This window comes from Entamoeba dispar, genomic scaffold (genome assembly GCF_000209125.1).
Source record: "Entamoeba dispar SAW760 scf_1105229457933 genomic scaffold, whole genome shotgun sequence".
In the NCBI taxonomy this organism is placed as follows: domain Eukaryota; phylum Evosea; order Mastigamoebida; family Endamoebidae; genus Entamoeba; species Entamoeba dispar.
The window spans coordinates 1,727-17,556 of record NW_001852940.1 but is presented as its reverse complement, the minus strand read 5'-3'; the positions used below and the strand labels follow the sequence as shown (position 1 = coordinate 17,556).

General features: G+C 23.4%; 10 protein-coding genes across 10 annotated transcripts, besides 30 other annotated features; 5 read left to right on the top strand and 5 right to left on the bottom strand.

Moving 5' to 3' along the window:
- Nucleotides 1–48: a sequence feature (AT_rich).
- Nucleotides 49–83: 35 nt separating this feature from the next.
- Nucleotides 84–251: a microsatellite.
- A 98-nt stretch (nucleotides 252–349) lies between these two features.
- Nucleotides 350–409: a sequence feature (AT_rich).
- A 197-nt stretch (nucleotides 410–606) lies between these two features.
- On the top strand, nucleotides 607–1,269 carry EDI_094170 (2-deoxyglucose-6-phosphate phosphatase, putative; the record flags this gene model as incomplete). The annotated part of the gene is made up of 1 exon (XM_001733998.1): nucleotides 607–1,269. One exon carries the CDS (start codon nucleotides 607–609, stop codon nucleotides 1,267–1,269), a length of 663 nt encoding a protein of 220 aa, XP_001734050.1.
- A 10-nt stretch (nucleotides 1,270–1,279) lies between these two features.
- Nucleotides 1,280–1,333: a sequence feature (AT_rich).
- A 1-nt stretch (nucleotide 1,334) lies between these two features.
- On the top strand, nucleotides 1,335–1,669 carry EDI_094160 (uncharacterized protein; the record flags this gene model as incomplete). The annotated part of the gene is made up of 2 exons (XM_001733997.1): nucleotides 1,335–1,540; nucleotides 1,606–1,669. The coding sequence occupies 2 exons, from the start codon at nucleotides 1,335–1,337 to the stop codon at nucleotides 1,667–1,669; spliced, it is 270 nt and encodes an 89-aa protein (XP_001734049.1).
- Nucleotides 1,670–1,825: 156 nt separating this feature from the next.
- EDI_094150 (uncharacterized protein) lies at nucleotides 1,826–3,047 on the top strand (the record flags this gene model as incomplete). The annotated part of the gene is made up of 2 exons (XM_001733996.1): nucleotides 1,826–1,951; nucleotides 2,022–3,047. The coding sequence occupies 2 exons, from the start codon at nucleotides 1,826–1,828 to the stop codon at nucleotides 3,045–3,047; spliced, it is 1,152 nt and encodes a 383-aa protein (XP_001734048.1).
- Nucleotides 3,048–3,079: 32 nt separating this feature from the next.
- Nucleotides 3,080–3,215: a microsatellite.
- Nucleotides 3,216–3,267: 52 nt separating this feature from the next.
- EDI_094140 (topbp1, putative) lies at nucleotides 3,268–3,579 on the bottom strand (the record flags this gene model as incomplete). The annotated part of the gene is made up of 1 exon (XM_001733995.1): nucleotides 3,268–3,579. The coding sequence occupies one exon, from the start codon at nucleotides 3,577–3,579 to the stop codon at nucleotides 3,268–3,270; it is 312 nt and encodes a 103-aa protein (XP_001734047.1).
- A 150-nt stretch (nucleotides 3,580–3,729) lies between these two features.
- Nucleotides 3,730–3,774: a sequence feature (AT_rich).
- Nucleotides 3,775–3,918: 144 nt separating this feature from the next.
- Nucleotides 3,919–4,036: a sequence feature (AT_rich).
- Nucleotides 4,037–4,039: 3 nt separating this feature from the next.
- On the top strand, nucleotides 4,040–7,160 carry EDI_094130 (uncharacterized protein; the record flags this gene model as incomplete). Its single annotated transcript, XM_001733994.1, has 3 exons — nucleotides 4,040–4,121; nucleotides 4,152–6,611; nucleotides 6,676–7,160. The coding sequence occupies 3 exons, from the start codon at nucleotides 4,040–4,042 to the stop codon at nucleotides 7,158–7,160; spliced, it is 3,027 nt and encodes a 1,008-aa protein (XP_001734046.1).
- Nucleotides 4,879–4,921: a sequence feature (AT_rich).
- Nucleotides 4,992–5,142: a microsatellite.
- Nucleotides 5,196–5,224: a sequence feature (AT_rich).
- Nucleotides 5,677–5,723: a sequence feature (AT_rich).
- Nucleotides 5,809–5,863: a sequence feature (AT_rich).
- Nucleotides 5,922–6,001: a sequence feature (AT_rich).
- Nucleotides 6,156–6,193: a sequence feature (AT_rich).
- Nucleotides 6,328–6,389: a sequence feature (AT_rich).
- Nucleotides 6,474–6,503: a sequence feature (AT_rich).
- Nucleotides 6,618–6,680: a microsatellite.
- Nucleotides 6,907–6,935: a sequence feature (AT_rich).
- Nucleotides 7,161–7,312: 152 nt separating the features above from the next.
- EDI_094120 (uncharacterized protein) lies at nucleotides 7,313–7,834 on the top strand (the record flags this gene model as incomplete). Its single annotated transcript, XM_001733993.1, has 1 exon — nucleotides 7,313–7,834. One exon carries the CDS (start codon nucleotides 7,313–7,315, stop codon nucleotides 7,832–7,834), a length of 522 nt encoding a protein of 173 aa, XP_001734045.1.
- A 60-nt stretch (nucleotides 7,835–7,894) lies between these two features.
- Nucleotides 7,895–8,606, bottom strand: EDI_094110 (uncharacterized protein; the record flags this gene model as incomplete). The annotated part of the gene is made up of 2 exons (XM_001733992.1): nucleotides 7,895–7,969; nucleotides 8,028–8,606. 2 exons carry the CDS (start codon nucleotides 8,604–8,606, stop codon nucleotides 7,895–7,897), a joined length of 654 nt encoding a protein of 217 aa, XP_001734044.1.
- Nucleotides 7,989–8,121: a sequence feature (AT_rich).
- Nucleotides 8,170–8,190: a sequence feature (AT_rich).
- Nucleotides 8,397–8,418: a sequence feature (AT_rich).
- Nucleotides 8,606–8,725: a microsatellite.
- Nucleotides 8,726–8,795: 70 nt separating this feature from the next.
- Nucleotides 8,796–9,057: a sequence feature (AT_rich).
- EDI_094100 (multidrug resistance protein, putative) lies at nucleotides 9,052–12,941 on the bottom strand (the record flags this gene model as incomplete). The annotated part of the gene is made up of 2 exons (XM_001733991.1): nucleotides 9,052–10,869; nucleotides 10,929–12,941. The coding sequence occupies 2 exons, from the start codon at nucleotides 12,939–12,941 to the stop codon at nucleotides 9,052–9,054; spliced, it is 3,831 nt and encodes a 1,276-aa protein (XP_001734043.1).
- Nucleotides 10,829–10,951: a microsatellite.
- A 366-nt stretch (nucleotides 12,942–13,307) lies between the features above and the next one.
- Nucleotides 13,308–13,446: a sequence feature (AT_rich).
- An 8-nt stretch (nucleotides 13,447–13,454) lies between these two features.
- Nucleotides 13,455–13,642: a microsatellite.
- Nucleotides 13,516–13,704: a microsatellite.
- A 111-nt stretch (nucleotides 13,705–13,815) lies between these two features.
- Nucleotides 13,816–13,984: a microsatellite.
- Nucleotides 13,985–14,175: 191 nt separating this feature from the next.
- EDI_094090 (uncharacterized protein) lies at nucleotides 14,176–14,637 on the bottom strand (the record flags this gene model as incomplete). Its single annotated transcript, XM_001733990.1, has 1 exon — nucleotides 14,176–14,637. One exon carries the CDS (start codon nucleotides 14,635–14,637, stop codon nucleotides 14,176–14,178), a length of 462 nt encoding a protein of 153 aa, XP_001734042.1.
- Nucleotides 14,638–14,774: 137 nt separating this feature from the next.
- Nucleotides 14,775–15,557, bottom strand: EDI_094080 (uncharacterized protein; the record flags this gene model as incomplete). Its single annotated transcript, XM_001733989.1, has 1 exon — nucleotides 14,775–15,557. One exon carries the CDS (start codon nucleotides 15,555–15,557, stop codon nucleotides 14,775–14,777), a length of 783 nt encoding a protein of 260 aa, XP_001734041.1.
- Nucleotides 15,558–15,575: 18 nt separating this feature from the next.
- Nucleotides 15,576–15,637: a sequence feature (AT_rich).
- Nucleotides 15,638–15,775: 138 nt separating this feature from the next.
- Nucleotides 15,776–15,813: a sequence feature (AT_rich).
- Nucleotides 15,814–15,830: the final 17 nt, after the last annotated feature.

Sequence of the window (15,830 nt, the reverse complement as noted above, 5' to 3'; positions counted from 1 at the left end):
TTATTTACATTTATTATTTCAATCATATTATTAATTATTATAATATTTCATTCTCTAATTATTCAATATTTCTTATATTTACTTTAATCAATATTCATTTAATTACATCATTAATATTTTAATTGACTAATTCTATTAATTTCTTTAAATCACATATGATTTTTAAATTAACTATGTATAAATTGTTCAATAATTTGATTGAAATAATATTAATATCATTTAATTAATCTGATAATTTAATAAATAATAAACAACAAATAGAATTATTTATAATATCTCATATTTTAATTTAACATACTCTAAATCATTATTATAAATACATCCTATCTTAATTCACCATCTATTTCACATATATTCAATTAAATATGATAATACATTATTAATATTAAAATAACTCATTAAATATTATCCATTTATTATTCACATAATCATATACCTTCTTTTATCATAGAATATCTCATTGATGTTTTCTTTGTTATCTCCCACTTATTACCTTCTTAAATAATTTTTAATGATTCCTTCTTTTGTTTGTATTTTATAATGTAAATCTATAATAAAAAAAGACTTTTTGTGAAGTTTATAACTAAAATTATTCAGTTGTAAGATATGAAAGTGGCGATATTCGATTTTGATGGAACAATTGTGTACTCTGAATCATTATGGATCGACACATTTGATCAATTTGAAATGGAACTTAAACTACCAAGAACACCAAAAGAAGTAAGGGCACACCAAATGACACAATCTGTGCTTAACCTTGCCAGATTGTATTACACAACTTATGAAGATGTAAGACAACAATACAAAAGTGCAGATGAACTTGCATCTTATTTTAACGAGAAAACAGAAAAGAAAGTTTATTGCCAACAACCAATAGAAGGTGTATGTGAATTTATTGAAAAGTTACACAAAAACAATATCCCTATTATCATTGCCTCTTCAGGTAGAAAAGAACATATTGAAAAATATCTTAAACAGTGGAATATTAAAGTTAACGATATTGTCACAGGACTCGATGTTCTTCATCCAAAACCATCTACTGATATTTATTTTGAAGCAATGAAAAGGAGTAGAAGAACAGTTAATCCAAATGAATGTTTTGTATTTGAAGATAATCCAATACCTGCAATAAATGCTCATCAAGCTGGATTTAAGGTGTGTATGATTAAATGTAATAATTATTCTATTTTTCAAGAACCATTTGACTTTGCAGATATTGTTATAACAAACTACATTAGAATTAAAGAAACATTAATTGAAGAAGAGTAACTTCTTTTTGTTTTATTATTTTATTATTGAAAAATAAAAGAAAAGAAACTTTAAATTAAAATTACATGAGCTTATATGACAATATCAAATTTGTTGTCCTAGAAGGAGCAACTTCATCAGACAAACCATATATCTCTAGAGAATATTTACACAAACCACCAATATTCAATGAGTCTGTAATCAATAAACCAAAAACAATTTTAGAAGGAGAAAAGGGAATAAAAGAGTTAAGGGCAGGATATCTTTCATACTGGAATCTCATTAATCAAAAGTTTGTTTTCTGGTAGTCTTTAAATCCCAATAACAAAAGTAAAAGAATTAAATAATAAATATTAGGAAAAGAGAAGCAGATAACAACTACCTTATTAAGAACGAAGCAAGGATAAAAGAACTTAAATAAATTCTTTGTATTTATTCAATTTTTCTTTGTTATTTCATATTCAAATCCCTAAATTACAAAATTAATTAACTTTTTATGTATTTGAGATGAGATTTTTTTTCTATTGATAAACAAAAAAAAAAAAAAAGATATTCATTTGAAATAATTCTAAAGAAAATGGATCAAATAGAACAAGCTATTGATGTTATCAAAAATAAATATATCAACGCTAATTCAATTGAAGACATTGTAGAGATATTGAAATGTACTATTATGATAGTTGATGATATGAATAAGAATATTGTTTGTTATATTTCTACTGAAATACAGTTTAAAAATTATACGATTTCAAATAACAATAACAATATATTAGAAAATAATGGAGAGAGAACAATTTGATATAATGATTCAAGACATCCTTAATTTAACTAGTAAAAAGAAGAGTACATTATATCTTGTTAAAAATGTTATAACAGAAAAATTAAGTAAAGAAATTAAAAAACGATATAATATAACTGAAGAAGACATTAAAAGTATGAAAGAATTATATAATTATAATGGTTCAAATAATATATTATCTGTTGAAGAAATTGCTAAACAAATTAATGAAATGAATCAAGAAGATTTTGAAACATTTATTGAGTTAGAAAAAGGAAGAGTAAATGAAAAAACTATTTGTAAAGCTGTTCAAAATGAATTAATTGAATCAAAAGAACGAGCAGTTTATATTAGAATTGTATTTCAACAAACATTTACTTCACTTGAGGTAAAGAAAGTTGAAGGATTAATTTCAAAGATTAATAAAAAAGTATCAACACAAAATGTATTGAAAGGAACAGGAATTAAAATGAGATTATCAGCTGAATTAAGAGATATTGGAATCTATAATCATTTAGAACAATTAAATAAATGGACAAAAACAAAGGAAGCTGATTTAATATTTGATTCAAGATGTGATAAATATGAAATGTTAATGAATACTGTTAGTGGAAAAAAACGATTAATGTATATTGTCCAAACAAATGATAATAATGTTTTTGGTACATACAATGGAATGAGTTTAAATAATTATGGAGATAAAATCACAAATGACACTAAACATTTTATGTTTTCAATTATTAATCCAAGTAAAACAGAACCATTAATGTTTTCTATGAAATTAAAAACAATAGATAGTTTATGTATTGATTCTAAAGATGGAAAAATTATCACATCATTAGGGTGTTGTACTCTTGTTGCAGATACAGATGATGATAATTCTAATGTAGCAGGAACAATTGATGGACATTTTGGAGAATATTATAAAGACAAAAAAGGATATGGAGCAAAAATATTTGATGGGAAAGAAAATCCACAAATATTCAATGTAAAAAAATTATTAGTACTTGAAATGAAATAATTGATAATTTAATTATTTTGGATTTTAACATTAAAAGAAAGTGAAAATGAAAAATAAAAACAAAGAAATATAATAGAAAAAAGAAATAAAATTAAATAATGAAACGAATTATAATTAAACCCTAAAAATCAACAAAACGAAAAGAGAAAAAAAGAGAAAAAAAAAAAAGTGATTTTAAGGTAGTGAAACATCAATTATTACACATTTAATGATACAGTGATTACTTCTTCGCATTAAGAAGATATGGATTGATAGATAATAATCTTTGGTTATATAAACAATCAAACAACCATTGTTGCGACAAAACAGGAACACCCCATCTTATAGCATGCTTTGTTTTCTCACTTGCTGGATTTGTAGATAACAAAAAAGTTACTGATCGACATTCCATATCTTCCATATATATTCCACCACATAATTCAATCATACTCTTTAATAATTCTCTGGCTTCATTAGTATATCCACTCACACAAATAACATATCCAGACAAAAACGATAAAGGTCTATTTACTTCACCATAAGTCATGTTCATTACGTTAGACAACTAATTTTTTTTTTAGTACTTTTTTCTTCCTTAAATACCAATACCCCTGTCTTTTCACCAATAAACTCAAAGCTCTTTAGATGGTATAATTTACTATTGATTAATAATTGCTTATTATTATACTTTTATAGAATCTGGTTTATTATAATTACTTTTTGATTTTTAATTATAACAAAAAAATAACTTACTAAAACCGAAATATCATTTCTTTCATTTTCTGACTCGAACCTTTTTTCATTTATGAGTCGACTCGATATTTTTAGATGATCTATTTATAGAATAATAAATTTAGAAAGAACTAATAAATGATGAAGATTTGTGAAAATGAATAAAAACAATAAAATAAAAAATTGTTATATATATAACAAAATAAAATAAAAAATTGTTATTATTTAAAAAGAGAAAAAGAAGAAAAAAAAAACTGAAAATAATTTTTATATATATACAAATGGAAAAGAGAGAGAAAGGTGTTTCTGAAGAAGAGATTAGTGGATATGATTGTAATGAGAGTGTTGACTCATTGAAAAAGAGTAAAGAAATGTTAACTCTTTTAATGAAAGATATAATATGGAGATCAAATCAACGAGATATAATCAGGTCAGAAGAGTATAGAAATTATAATATTCAAATAGCATTAAATCATCCTATTTCTTCTAATACTCTTTTATTACCAAATAAAAGTAGGAAACATTCATTAGATCAACCAAATATTCTTCTAAAAGATTATTTATCGGGAAATTTATCTTCATATGATTCTACAATGAGTAAAGACATAAAAGAAATTCTTTTATTAATACCTTCTTTACAACCACCTCCTTCTCAAATTAGATTTATTATTCATACATCAACAAATTATCTTCCAAAAAATACATTTTTATTTACATCTTATTATTACAACCTTATTAATCAAACTCTTTTTCCTTATCCTTTATTGTCTAAACAACAAAATAAAAAAATTTATTCTCATATTCCAATATTTAGTGATCTTAAAGTTTCAGAAAATCTATTTATTAAGAAAAAATATCATCTTATTCCTACATTATCTCCATCTAATGTAATTGATTGGGTTGTAGAAGTTAATGGAAAGGATTTTCTTCAAAGAAGATATTTATTTCTCTGTTCATTAAAAGAATTAAAATTAACTGATTATACTTCTATTGCTTTAACTTCATTAGATAAACCAAATCTAACACGTCGTTGTATTATTTTCTCAGATTTAGCTGAATTGAACATGTTAGATCTTCAAATATTATTTAGTAAATTAGTAACAATAACACCTGAAAATGCAATTATATTTATTAAATTTATTTTTACTAATGATAAATTTATTCAAACAAGACAAGAATATATGGCAATGAGTATTATTGAAACAGGATTAGATGAAGATGAAGAAATATCTGAAGAAGAAGGAAAAAGAAAAATAATAAAAAAATCAAGAAAAAAAACAAAGAAAACAAAAAGTAAAAAAGGAATAGAAGATAAAAAGAAAATTGAAAGACAAAAAGAACGAGAGAAAAGAATAAATGAATTTAAGAAGAAAGAAGAAAAAAATGAAGATTATTTATTAACATTAATTTGTAAAGAATGTCAAATTAAAACAGAGGAATTTTTAAATAATTTACATAAAATAAAAGAAAAAGAAAATCCTATTAAACAAATGATTAAAAATCAAGATTGGTATCATTTTGTTTGTATTGCTATTGAATTATTACATCCATCAATGGTTAAAAAAAGAAAAGAAGAATGTAATGAAGTTCTTGAAGAATTAATACAAAATATTTCTATGATATTTTATCATCCTAAAATAATGAATTTAATTATTTGTTGTTATTCTATCATTAAAAAAAATGAATATGAAAATCATCTTAAAAGAAGAGCAATGATATTAATTACATTATTATTAGATTATATAGATACACCTAAAGGAGTTTTAATTAGAACTAAAAATTATTTAAATAAAACAATGCAAGAAATTAATGAAATAACACTTAAATCTGAAATAATAAATGATAGTTCAATTATTAATGAAGAATATTCAATATTTATTCAACAAGTTAGTCAAATAACTAATGAAATTGTTAAAACAAAAATTATATTAACTACATTAATAAATACATTAAATAAAAATATTTCATCATTTGATAAATTCTTTCAATCTTGTAGTGAATTAATTCCATTAATTCCATTACCTGTATTTGTATGTAAACAAATGGTAGGAAATATAATTATTAATATAAATAATATGAATCAAATTATTTTATTAATTAAATTAGGAATTATATCAATTGGGACTGTTTTAAAACATTTTATTCAACCAACATTAAAACATCTTATTATAAATAAAGATAAAGAAAAAATAATGATTATTATGAAAATGATTACTAAATTAATGAAATTAAGAAATAATAATGGAGGAAATATTTGGAATATTAAAATGTCAGAAATAATTTTTGAAGAAAGTATTTATATATTAGAAATATTAAATGAAAATGAAATTCAAGAAATTTTTGAAGAATCATTTGGAGGAAATATTAATGAATTTATGAATATTCATCCAGAATTAGTAAATAAATTAATTAAAAAACAAAATAAAACAAAAATTGTTTCAGGATTATGTAAAAAACCAAATAATATTTGTAAAGGTGAAGGATTAGAAAAAGAATATTTAATAAAATGTTCATTTCCAACACTTTCATTAATATTAAATGTTATTTCAATTGAAAAATGTATTGATTCATTAATATATATTATGTTAATACATATATATTCATTTAATCAATTTAAAGAATTAATAAAAAGTATTGATCCAATTATTTTTCAATCAGAAAGATTTAAAACAATTTCATTATCATTATTATTTTTTATTATACAACATCCAAATGAAAAAAAAGATTTTAATAATTTTATTAAAAGTCAATTAGCTCAATGGTATACAAATACATATTCTATTGGAATTGAATGTTCAATAAACTCAATTGATGGATTTTTCCAAATCCTTCATCAATTAATTTTATATCATAGTTTGTTAATAATCATTAAATAAAAAAAAAAAAAATAATAATAATAATATATTAATAATTATAGATAATCTTGAAATTGTTCAAACTATAATTTCATTTATTTCTTTACCAATTTTTATTAAAGAAGAAATAGGAATAATAAGTGATATTATTCTTGATTTATGTAAAAATAGTAAATCATTAAATGAAATTAATAATCTTCTTAATGGATTACAAATATGTTTATTAAAATTTAATCAACCATTATCTATAACAGATTTACAATTACTTAATATAGTAATTGAAACAATTTCACAAATATTTTTTAAATTATTACAATTTAATGATGGAATTAATTGTCTTAAATCTTTTAAACAATTTATAGATACTTCATCTATTCCACTTTCTTTAAAAAAATATCTTTATTCTCAACTTCCTGTCCTTGAACAATTCAATATATCTACATCTCAATTATTTGAATCAAAATATTATACAAAAAAACAACCAACTTATTCAAATCTAATTGGTCTACCTACTATTATTCATTTTAAGTACCCTATACTAAAATAAAGAATAAATTAAACATATAGAATTGTTAGATAACAAAAGAGTAATTCATATTTTTGATTGATTTGTTGAATAATTTTTTCTCTTTTAATTTATTAAAAACAAAGAAAAATTGAAACTCATCTTTAAAAAATTATTTTGTTTTCTATTAAATTATGGTTAGATTCCTTATTCATCATAACCTTGAAGGAAATACTATTTATTTTTCACAATTTTATCAAACTAATATTCAAGCAAGAAAATTAGAAGCATTAATGGAAATTATTATAGCTCATTTAAAAAGTGATATTGAAAGAGAAGGAATTGTAAATGGAGATACAATGAAATTTTCAACATATTGTATTGAAAGTCAAGAATATTCTAATTCTTCATTAAAATCTCTTCAAGAAGAATTTGAAGGAATTCAAATTATTTATTGTGAAGTTGGTGGAATTATTATTACACTTGGTCTTCATGATTATGATTCAATATTTGCATCTCAAAATTTCCTTAATAATTGGGTGTTAATTCTTCGTAAATTATATAAAACAAATACATTATCAAATATTTATGAAAGAATTGATGAATTATTAGCTCATCTTGATAAGTTTTTACCTTTAGGAGATATGACTTTAATAAATCAAAGTTATTTAGAATATTTGAAAAATGAAGCAATAAATTTAACACGTGCAATGTGAGTTAATTTAATGGTTATTCTTTTTTTGTTTTAGTTTGTGTTTCTTGTATTGGTAATGAAATCAAAATATCCCAAAGAATAAAAATAATTGGTATATGAATAAGATGGTAAATAATAGAATAATCCAAAGGAAAGACTTCTTTAATAATCTAGACAAATATTAATAAAGAAATTAAAAGTAATAATCAACAAACTAAAAATAATTGATTAAGAAATATAATGAATGAAATAGTTTTATAGAATTTATTTTTTAATGTAATTAAGAAGTATATTGAAATTAAAATAATTGGAAGAAGTAGAATTATATCAGAATCTACAAAAGAATAAATCATTTGGAATATATTATTTATTATTAAACATCCAAAATATCCAAAACAATTTAATTTGATATTAAGAAAAATAAATGTTATTATTGTAAATCCTCCTAAAATTACTGTAATTACTTTACATAAATCAACCAATTCTAAAGGCATTTCAAATGCATATATTGGAATAAGTGAAAGATAAACTAAAGACATTAAGAATATTGATGGAATAATTCTTATTCTTTTATATGATAATGGTATTAATATTAATAATATAATTGAAGTAAATAAACAAATCACTGCACTATAAAGATTAATTTTTAATGTTAAAAAATCTAAATATGTATCTGGTGGATTTTCTTTTATTTCTTTAATAAAATTAATCATTCTAATCATTTTAAATTCAGTCTGTTGTGTTACATTTTGTTCTAATAATGAAAGATTAATCAAATCATTAATCTTCTCCATTTATCTTTATTTTGTGTTTTTTTTAAGTTTTTTGTTATTTCTTTTTAATTTTTTTAATTTTCTTAATTAATTTAATTAATTTCTTTTTAATATTATGTTTATGTTCTTTGAATTTAATTCCCTTTTTTACCAATTTACTATTATTTCTAAATCAAGTGATACAGAGTTAGATAGTTTCTGAATTTCTTGTAAATATTTTTTTTATATTCAAATTCATTAATTTAGTGTATTTATTTGAAATTATAATATTTATCTGTTTCCAATTTCTATAATCATATTTATTTTAAAATATACTAATAAAACATTATTCAAAACAATATGTTTATATGATTTTATAGTATATTATTATTACCATTTAATTATTATTATATTTACAATATGTTTTAAAAGATAAAGAAATACTTTTATATCATTAAAATGAACATTTAATTAATATTTATTTGAATTAATTCATTGTTCCAAATTGTTGCATAGCAAGTGTATAATAAAATCCTTTCAATTCTATTAATTCTTGATGTGTTCCTTGTTCTACAATCTTTCCTCTCATAATAACACATATTTTATCTGCATTTTGAATAGTTGATAATCTATGTGCAATAATAATTGTTGTTCTTCCTTTTGATGCTTTGTCAAGTGCTTCTTGTACTATTTTTTCACTTTCTGAATCAAGTGCTGATGTAGCTTCATCAAGTAATAATACTTTTGGATTTCTAATTAATGCACGTGCAATAGCAATTCTTTGTTTTTGTCCTCCTGATAATTGACTTCCTCTATCTCCTACCATTGTATTATATCCTTCTGGCATTGTTGAAATGAAATCATGTGCATTTGCCATTTTAGCAGCAGTATAAATTTGTTCATTATTTACTTCAACACCTTTAGGAATACCTCTTTTAATATTATCAATAATACTTTCAGCAAATAACACTGGTTCTTGTCCAACTAATCCTATTTGATTTCTTAAGAACTGAATGTTTAAATCCTTTATATTATGTCCATCTAATAATACTTCCCCATTTGTTGGTTCATAAAATCTTTCAATTAATTGAATTGATGTTGATTTACCACATCCTGATACTCCAACTAATGCAATTGTTTTTCCTTGTTCTGCTTTAAATGAAATACCTTTTAACACTTCATTATCAACTCTTGTTGGATATCTGAAATGAACATTTTTGAATTCAATTTCACCTTTTATATCATTAATTATCTCACTATTTACTTCTTGTGATTCTATCTTAGGTATTCTATCAATAACATTATATGAATGCTTTGCTGCTTTCATTGATTTACCAATGTCTGGCATAATTTCTCCAAACTCCCCGACTCCTTCAGCTGTAAAGATAACCGATGATAATGCTTTCTGAAGTTTCATATAATTATCAATCAATTCTTGATAAAACATTTGACTTGTTTGTTTATAATTAATATCCCTTGTCAAAAAAGAAACACCAAGATAATACCCATATGCATCAACAACAAAATACAACAGGTATGAAAGTGAATTCACTAAAGCAAGTAATGGTGCCCATTTAAAGATATTTCTATAAGGTTTTTTCAAATTTAATGAATAAGATTTTAAGAAGTGTTCTTCTCTTGTTAATGATTGAACTGTTTTCATAGATTCAACTACTTCAACAAGAGTAACTCCTGATTCTTCATATGCTTTTTCTGCTGGAGAGGATTCCATTGAATTAAACTTATAATCACCAAATAAAATTAGTGCATGGATTGGAGAGGTAGCAATAACACAAAGTGCTAACTTCCAATTGTAATAAAGAGCAAACCCAAATCCAAAACACATTGAAGAAATAATGTAAACAATATTTCCTAGAAATATACCAGTAATTCCATTTAATTTTGTTGGATCAGATGATAATCGTGTAATTAATGAACCTACTCTATTTTCTTTTCTATCAAACCATCCTATTTCTTGACTAATAATTGATTTAAACATTCTTCTTCTAACACTTCCTATTAAATGTTCTCCTGATGATCCAAATAATCCAACATAGCAATAATGTGATATAAGTCCAACAAATGCAATTCCTATAATCCAAATGATAGAAACAATTAATGTATGATGTTGTTCATCTGTTAGATCAACTCCTTCTCTCATCTCCATCATCACAACTATTAAATCAATAAACTTAATTGTAAAAAATGGATATATTGCACCTCCTACAATTCCACCAAGTGTAGCAAGTGTAAAAAAAATAAAATTCATTTTCATTTGTTCAATCATAATTCTTATTATTAAAATCTATTTGATTTCTTTGTTATTTTTATTTCTTCTTCATATTCTTCTTTAATTTTATTAACAATTTCTTCATCATTTTGATTTTCTGTAACAATTATATTTTCTATTTCTTTATCTTCTTCTTCTTCTCTAAATTTCTTTAAATCATTCTCAACTGTTTCTTGATCAACTTCTTCTTCCATACTTTGTCTTTTAACTAATCCATAATATGTTCCTTTTAATTCCATTAATTCTTGATGTGTTCCTTGTTCTATAATTTCTCCTTGATGAAATACACATATTTTATCTGCATTTCTAACAGTTGTTAATCTATGTGCTACAATAATTGTTGTTCTTCCTTTTGATGCTTTGTCAAGTGCTTCTTGTACTATTTTTTCACTTTGTGTATCAAGTGCTGATGTAGCTTCATCAAGAAGAAGAATAGATGGTTTTCTAATTAATGCACGTGCAATAGCAATTCTTTGTTTCTGTCCTCCTGATAATAATGCTCCTTTTTCTCCAATTATTGTATCATATCCATCTGGGAGTTTAGAAATGAAATCATGTGCATTTGCCATTTTAGCACATTTAATCATTTCTTCTTCATTTAATGTTTCTCCTTCTCTTGTTCCAAGTATAATATTTTCTCGAATTGTTCCTGCAAATAATATTGGTTCTTGTCCAACTATTCCTATTTGATTTCTTAACCATTTAATATTTAATTCTCTTATATCTTTTCCATCTATTGTTATTTTTCCACTATTTGGATCATAATTTCTTTGAATTAATTGAATAGTAGTTGATTTCCCACATCCTGATGTTCCAACTAATGCAATTGTTTCTCCTTTCTTAATTTCAAGATTAAGTCCTTTTAATACTTGATGAGATGGTCTTGTTGGATAAACAAATTGAACATCCTCAAATTTAATATTCCCATTACATTCATTAGGACATTCACCAACTGTAGATTGACAATCAATATCTGGTATTCTATCAATTGTTGTAAATATTTTATAAGCTGATGCTTGTGCTGAAAATAATAAGTTTAATGGTGTTGTAATTGTTACTAGTGTTTGAGATGCCATCCATATAGTGAAAAACACTGTTAATACATCACCAGCAGATACTCCTTTACTTCCTCCTTTTCCTCTAACAGCAATATTACTATACCAACTTCCAAGTGCATAGGTAGCATACGTAAAGAAAGTACTAAAACCAAATCCTATTCCAAAACATTGTCCTTTAATTGCATTAAAATGTTCATTTTCTTTTATTTTTTCTTCATATTCTTCACTAAATTTATGTTCTTGATTTAATGATTGAACTGTTCTAATATTTCCTATTGTTTCTTCTGCAATACTACCAGCTACTCCAAACACACTTAATGCTTTTGTTTCATATTTCATTGCAACCATTTCAAAACCTGTGAAAGAAAATGAAGATAATGGAACTGTTGCTATCAGTACAAGTGTTAGATCCCATGATTTAATAAATCCAATAATATAACCTGTAATAGTCATTGAGAATATTTGAAAAATCATTCCAAATTTTGGACCAATTCCATCTTGAAAATTTTTAATATCTGTTGCTATTCTTGTTGTTAATTCTCCTGATTCTTGGAAATCATACCATGTTGCATCTTGTCTTAATAATGACTTAAAATATAATTTTCTCAGTCTAATTCCTTCTCTTTGGGAAACTACAAACAATGAAAATGTTCTCATAAAACTTAATACCATACTTATTACTCCAAAATATACCATCTTCACAACTACTTTATTCACTGATTCTTTTACTCCTTCAACAATCATATGATTAACTTCTTCATCTATTATTATGTTATATTCTGAAGTGTAGATATAACTATCGATTACATCTCCCATTAAAAGTAACATCACAGGTTGCAATATTCCATTTCCTATTGAACTTATAATCCCAATGATTAATAAAATCAAATCTATCCAATCTGAATATTTGAATAGTTTTATTAAATTGACTTTTCCTTCTGTATCATGTAATTTCTTCTTTGATAAAATTTCATTAGGGTCTGGATTCACATTGAATATATTAAATGTGTTTAATGGTTCACTCGTCATGTGAATGACTCAAGAATATCTTTTTCAAAGAATTCCACAAAACTTTGAGGCATAACTTATTTTTGGCATTTCAAAAATTCTTATTGATGGAAACGTCCACTTTCTTTATATTCTTTCTTATTTATTATTTATTGTTATCAAAAAAGATTCTATAAACAAAAACAGTATTAACAAAATACTTTTCTATTTCTTCTTATTTTTCAATTCTATTAATTCTACTCTTTTTTTTAAAGTTTCTTCATGTAACTCTTTCTCTTCTTTTTCTTTCTCGTTTTATCCTACATTTCTCATACCCTTTTACTACTGAATCTATTTTATATAAATCAATTCTTTATTCTATTGTTTTATTACTTTGTTTTCTTTCTCTTTATTATTTTTTTATAATCAGATTTTATATATTATAATGTCAATTATTTGAATCAAATTAAAACATTAATAAACTATTTGAATTAATCATTTAAAACTAATATTTCATTTTATTTTGAAGTAAATAATTAATTATTTAGAATGTCTTTTTATTTCTTCTTTTTATAATTCATATGTTTATTTTATTACTTTATACTGTTACTTCATTTTATTATTTATTCATATTATTATATTCTTTATTAATCATTTAATATACATTATTCATTATATTATTTCTTTAATCATTTTTAGTATTTAATTCTTCTTTATTATTTTATATTATTTATTCTATATTATACTTTTATCATAATTCTATCTCTTTTTAGTTATACTATTCTTTCATTATTTATTAATATTAACAATATCTATTATTCTTTAATTATTTATTTAATTCTGCAACACTTACTTTTATTATTAATTCATAACTATCAACTTGTTTAGAAATTATTTATGAGTGATTTCTATATTGTTTAATTTATTTTATTTTGATTGAATCTATTTTAATCTTTTCTTATCTTTTTAATTCTTTCTTTAACCATTCCAATTAATTTAATTATTTGAATATCTTTAATTTATTTAACTTCTCTATTTCATCTCTTTTTATTCTTGTGTTTTCATAATTATTTTTATTTAACTTTGAGTTTTAATTATTTACTTCTTATGTTGAGAGTATTTAATTGTTATATAATGTTATGTTATTTTATCATTTCTTCTGCTTTTTTAAAAAACTTCATTCTTATTGTTATTTAATAATTTCATTGATTTCTAATGTTTCCATTCATCCTTATAATAAAAACACCAATATCAATTAATGAGTCAATTCAACATTTTATTCCATTTGAGCAATAAAATTCTTTTGTAAAGAAGATGTATAAAGAACAATATTAACTCTTTTTAATTCTTTTGTAGATTCATTCTCTAGAACATATCCTTCCATAACAAGGGAATTTCTTTTTAAACTTTCTGTTGGATTAATGTATACCACAAAACTACTTCCAATATTCTCTTTAACTTTAGTCAAATATTCTAATTGTTGTTCAGTTAAATCTTTACTTCCTCCACAAACATACATCCCAACACAATAACAATTCTGCCCGACTATATCTTTTGCCATCTTTAATTTTCCTTCTCCAGACTTTGGGGTACTTCCAGTCACTTCAACAATTGATTCATCATTAACAACTCCATACATTCTTCCACCACAATGTGTCTGATTATTAAATGAAGAGTGTGTATTTCTAAAGTGTTTAAGAATATTTAAAACAACGCATTGCTCAATTCTGATTGACATTTTGTTTTTGTCAAGGGTTTTTGAGATTTTATTTCATAAACAATTTTATTATTTACTTATTATCAGTTTTACTATTTCTATCTTGTGAGAATTGAATATGAGAAATTATCAAGGAAGATGAAAAGAATGTAATTAAATTATGTGTCTTTGTTACCAATGAAATAAACAACAACCATAAAAACAACTAGTACAACCATTAACCCAAACAAAATCAAAAGAGTACTTCCAGATATTTTGTTCTTCTTTCCTAATGTTTGAATGAAATTCTTTCCAATAGAAGACATTTCTTTTTTCTTACTTCCATGGTCATCTTCATCACTGCTCACGTCAAATTCTATAGTTGGTGCAACTTCATTATTTTCACTACCTTCTACTTTGTCATCTTTATGTTTTAAACTAGTGATTTCTTCTTGGACATATTCGACATTGTCTTGCTCTTCTTTTTCTTGTGGGAGTTGTTTTATTTCTTTTGGAGTTTCGTTCAATAAAACTGCTGCAGTCATATCTATTTCTTCTTCATGTTTAGGAGGATTTAACTCAAGAAATGGTTGAAGATAAGATTTACCAGCAAACGTAGAGATTAATTGGTCTTTGATTTGATTTGGAATGTCTTGTTGTGTGAAAATTGGTTGATGGCATTTAGGACATTTAACCTCTTCTATTGATTGGTCGAACAAAGAAATTAAGCAGTCTTTGTGAAACACACAAAAACAAGGCAAACGTACAGTCTCTTTTGATGTCAATTCAGTGCTGCAAATTATACAATTATTCACTTCCTCACGGTTTTCTTCTACATATTCACGGTATTTACAAACAGTACAATTGATATGGCCTTTGAATATACATTCAATGCAAATGTGTTTTTTGTGATGGACACAATACAAATCAGTTGGCTTTTTACATTCAAAACAGATTCCCATTTATGTTTTGTTCAACACAATTTAATTTAAAGTTTTATTTTTTTTTTGAAAATTCTTTTTTCTATTTTAAAAGTAATTTTCTTGAAATGAAAAATTAAAACAAAAAAAGTAATCTATATGATATTTACTTGTGTATTCAACTTTTTATTGTTTTGAGAATACAACATTCAAGTTAATGCTAGCTTCACTGAGTAAATATTAGTATAATAAGTAAGACCAAAATAATTTAATTTAATACACAAAAAAATAAAAATATGAAAGAATAACAAAATA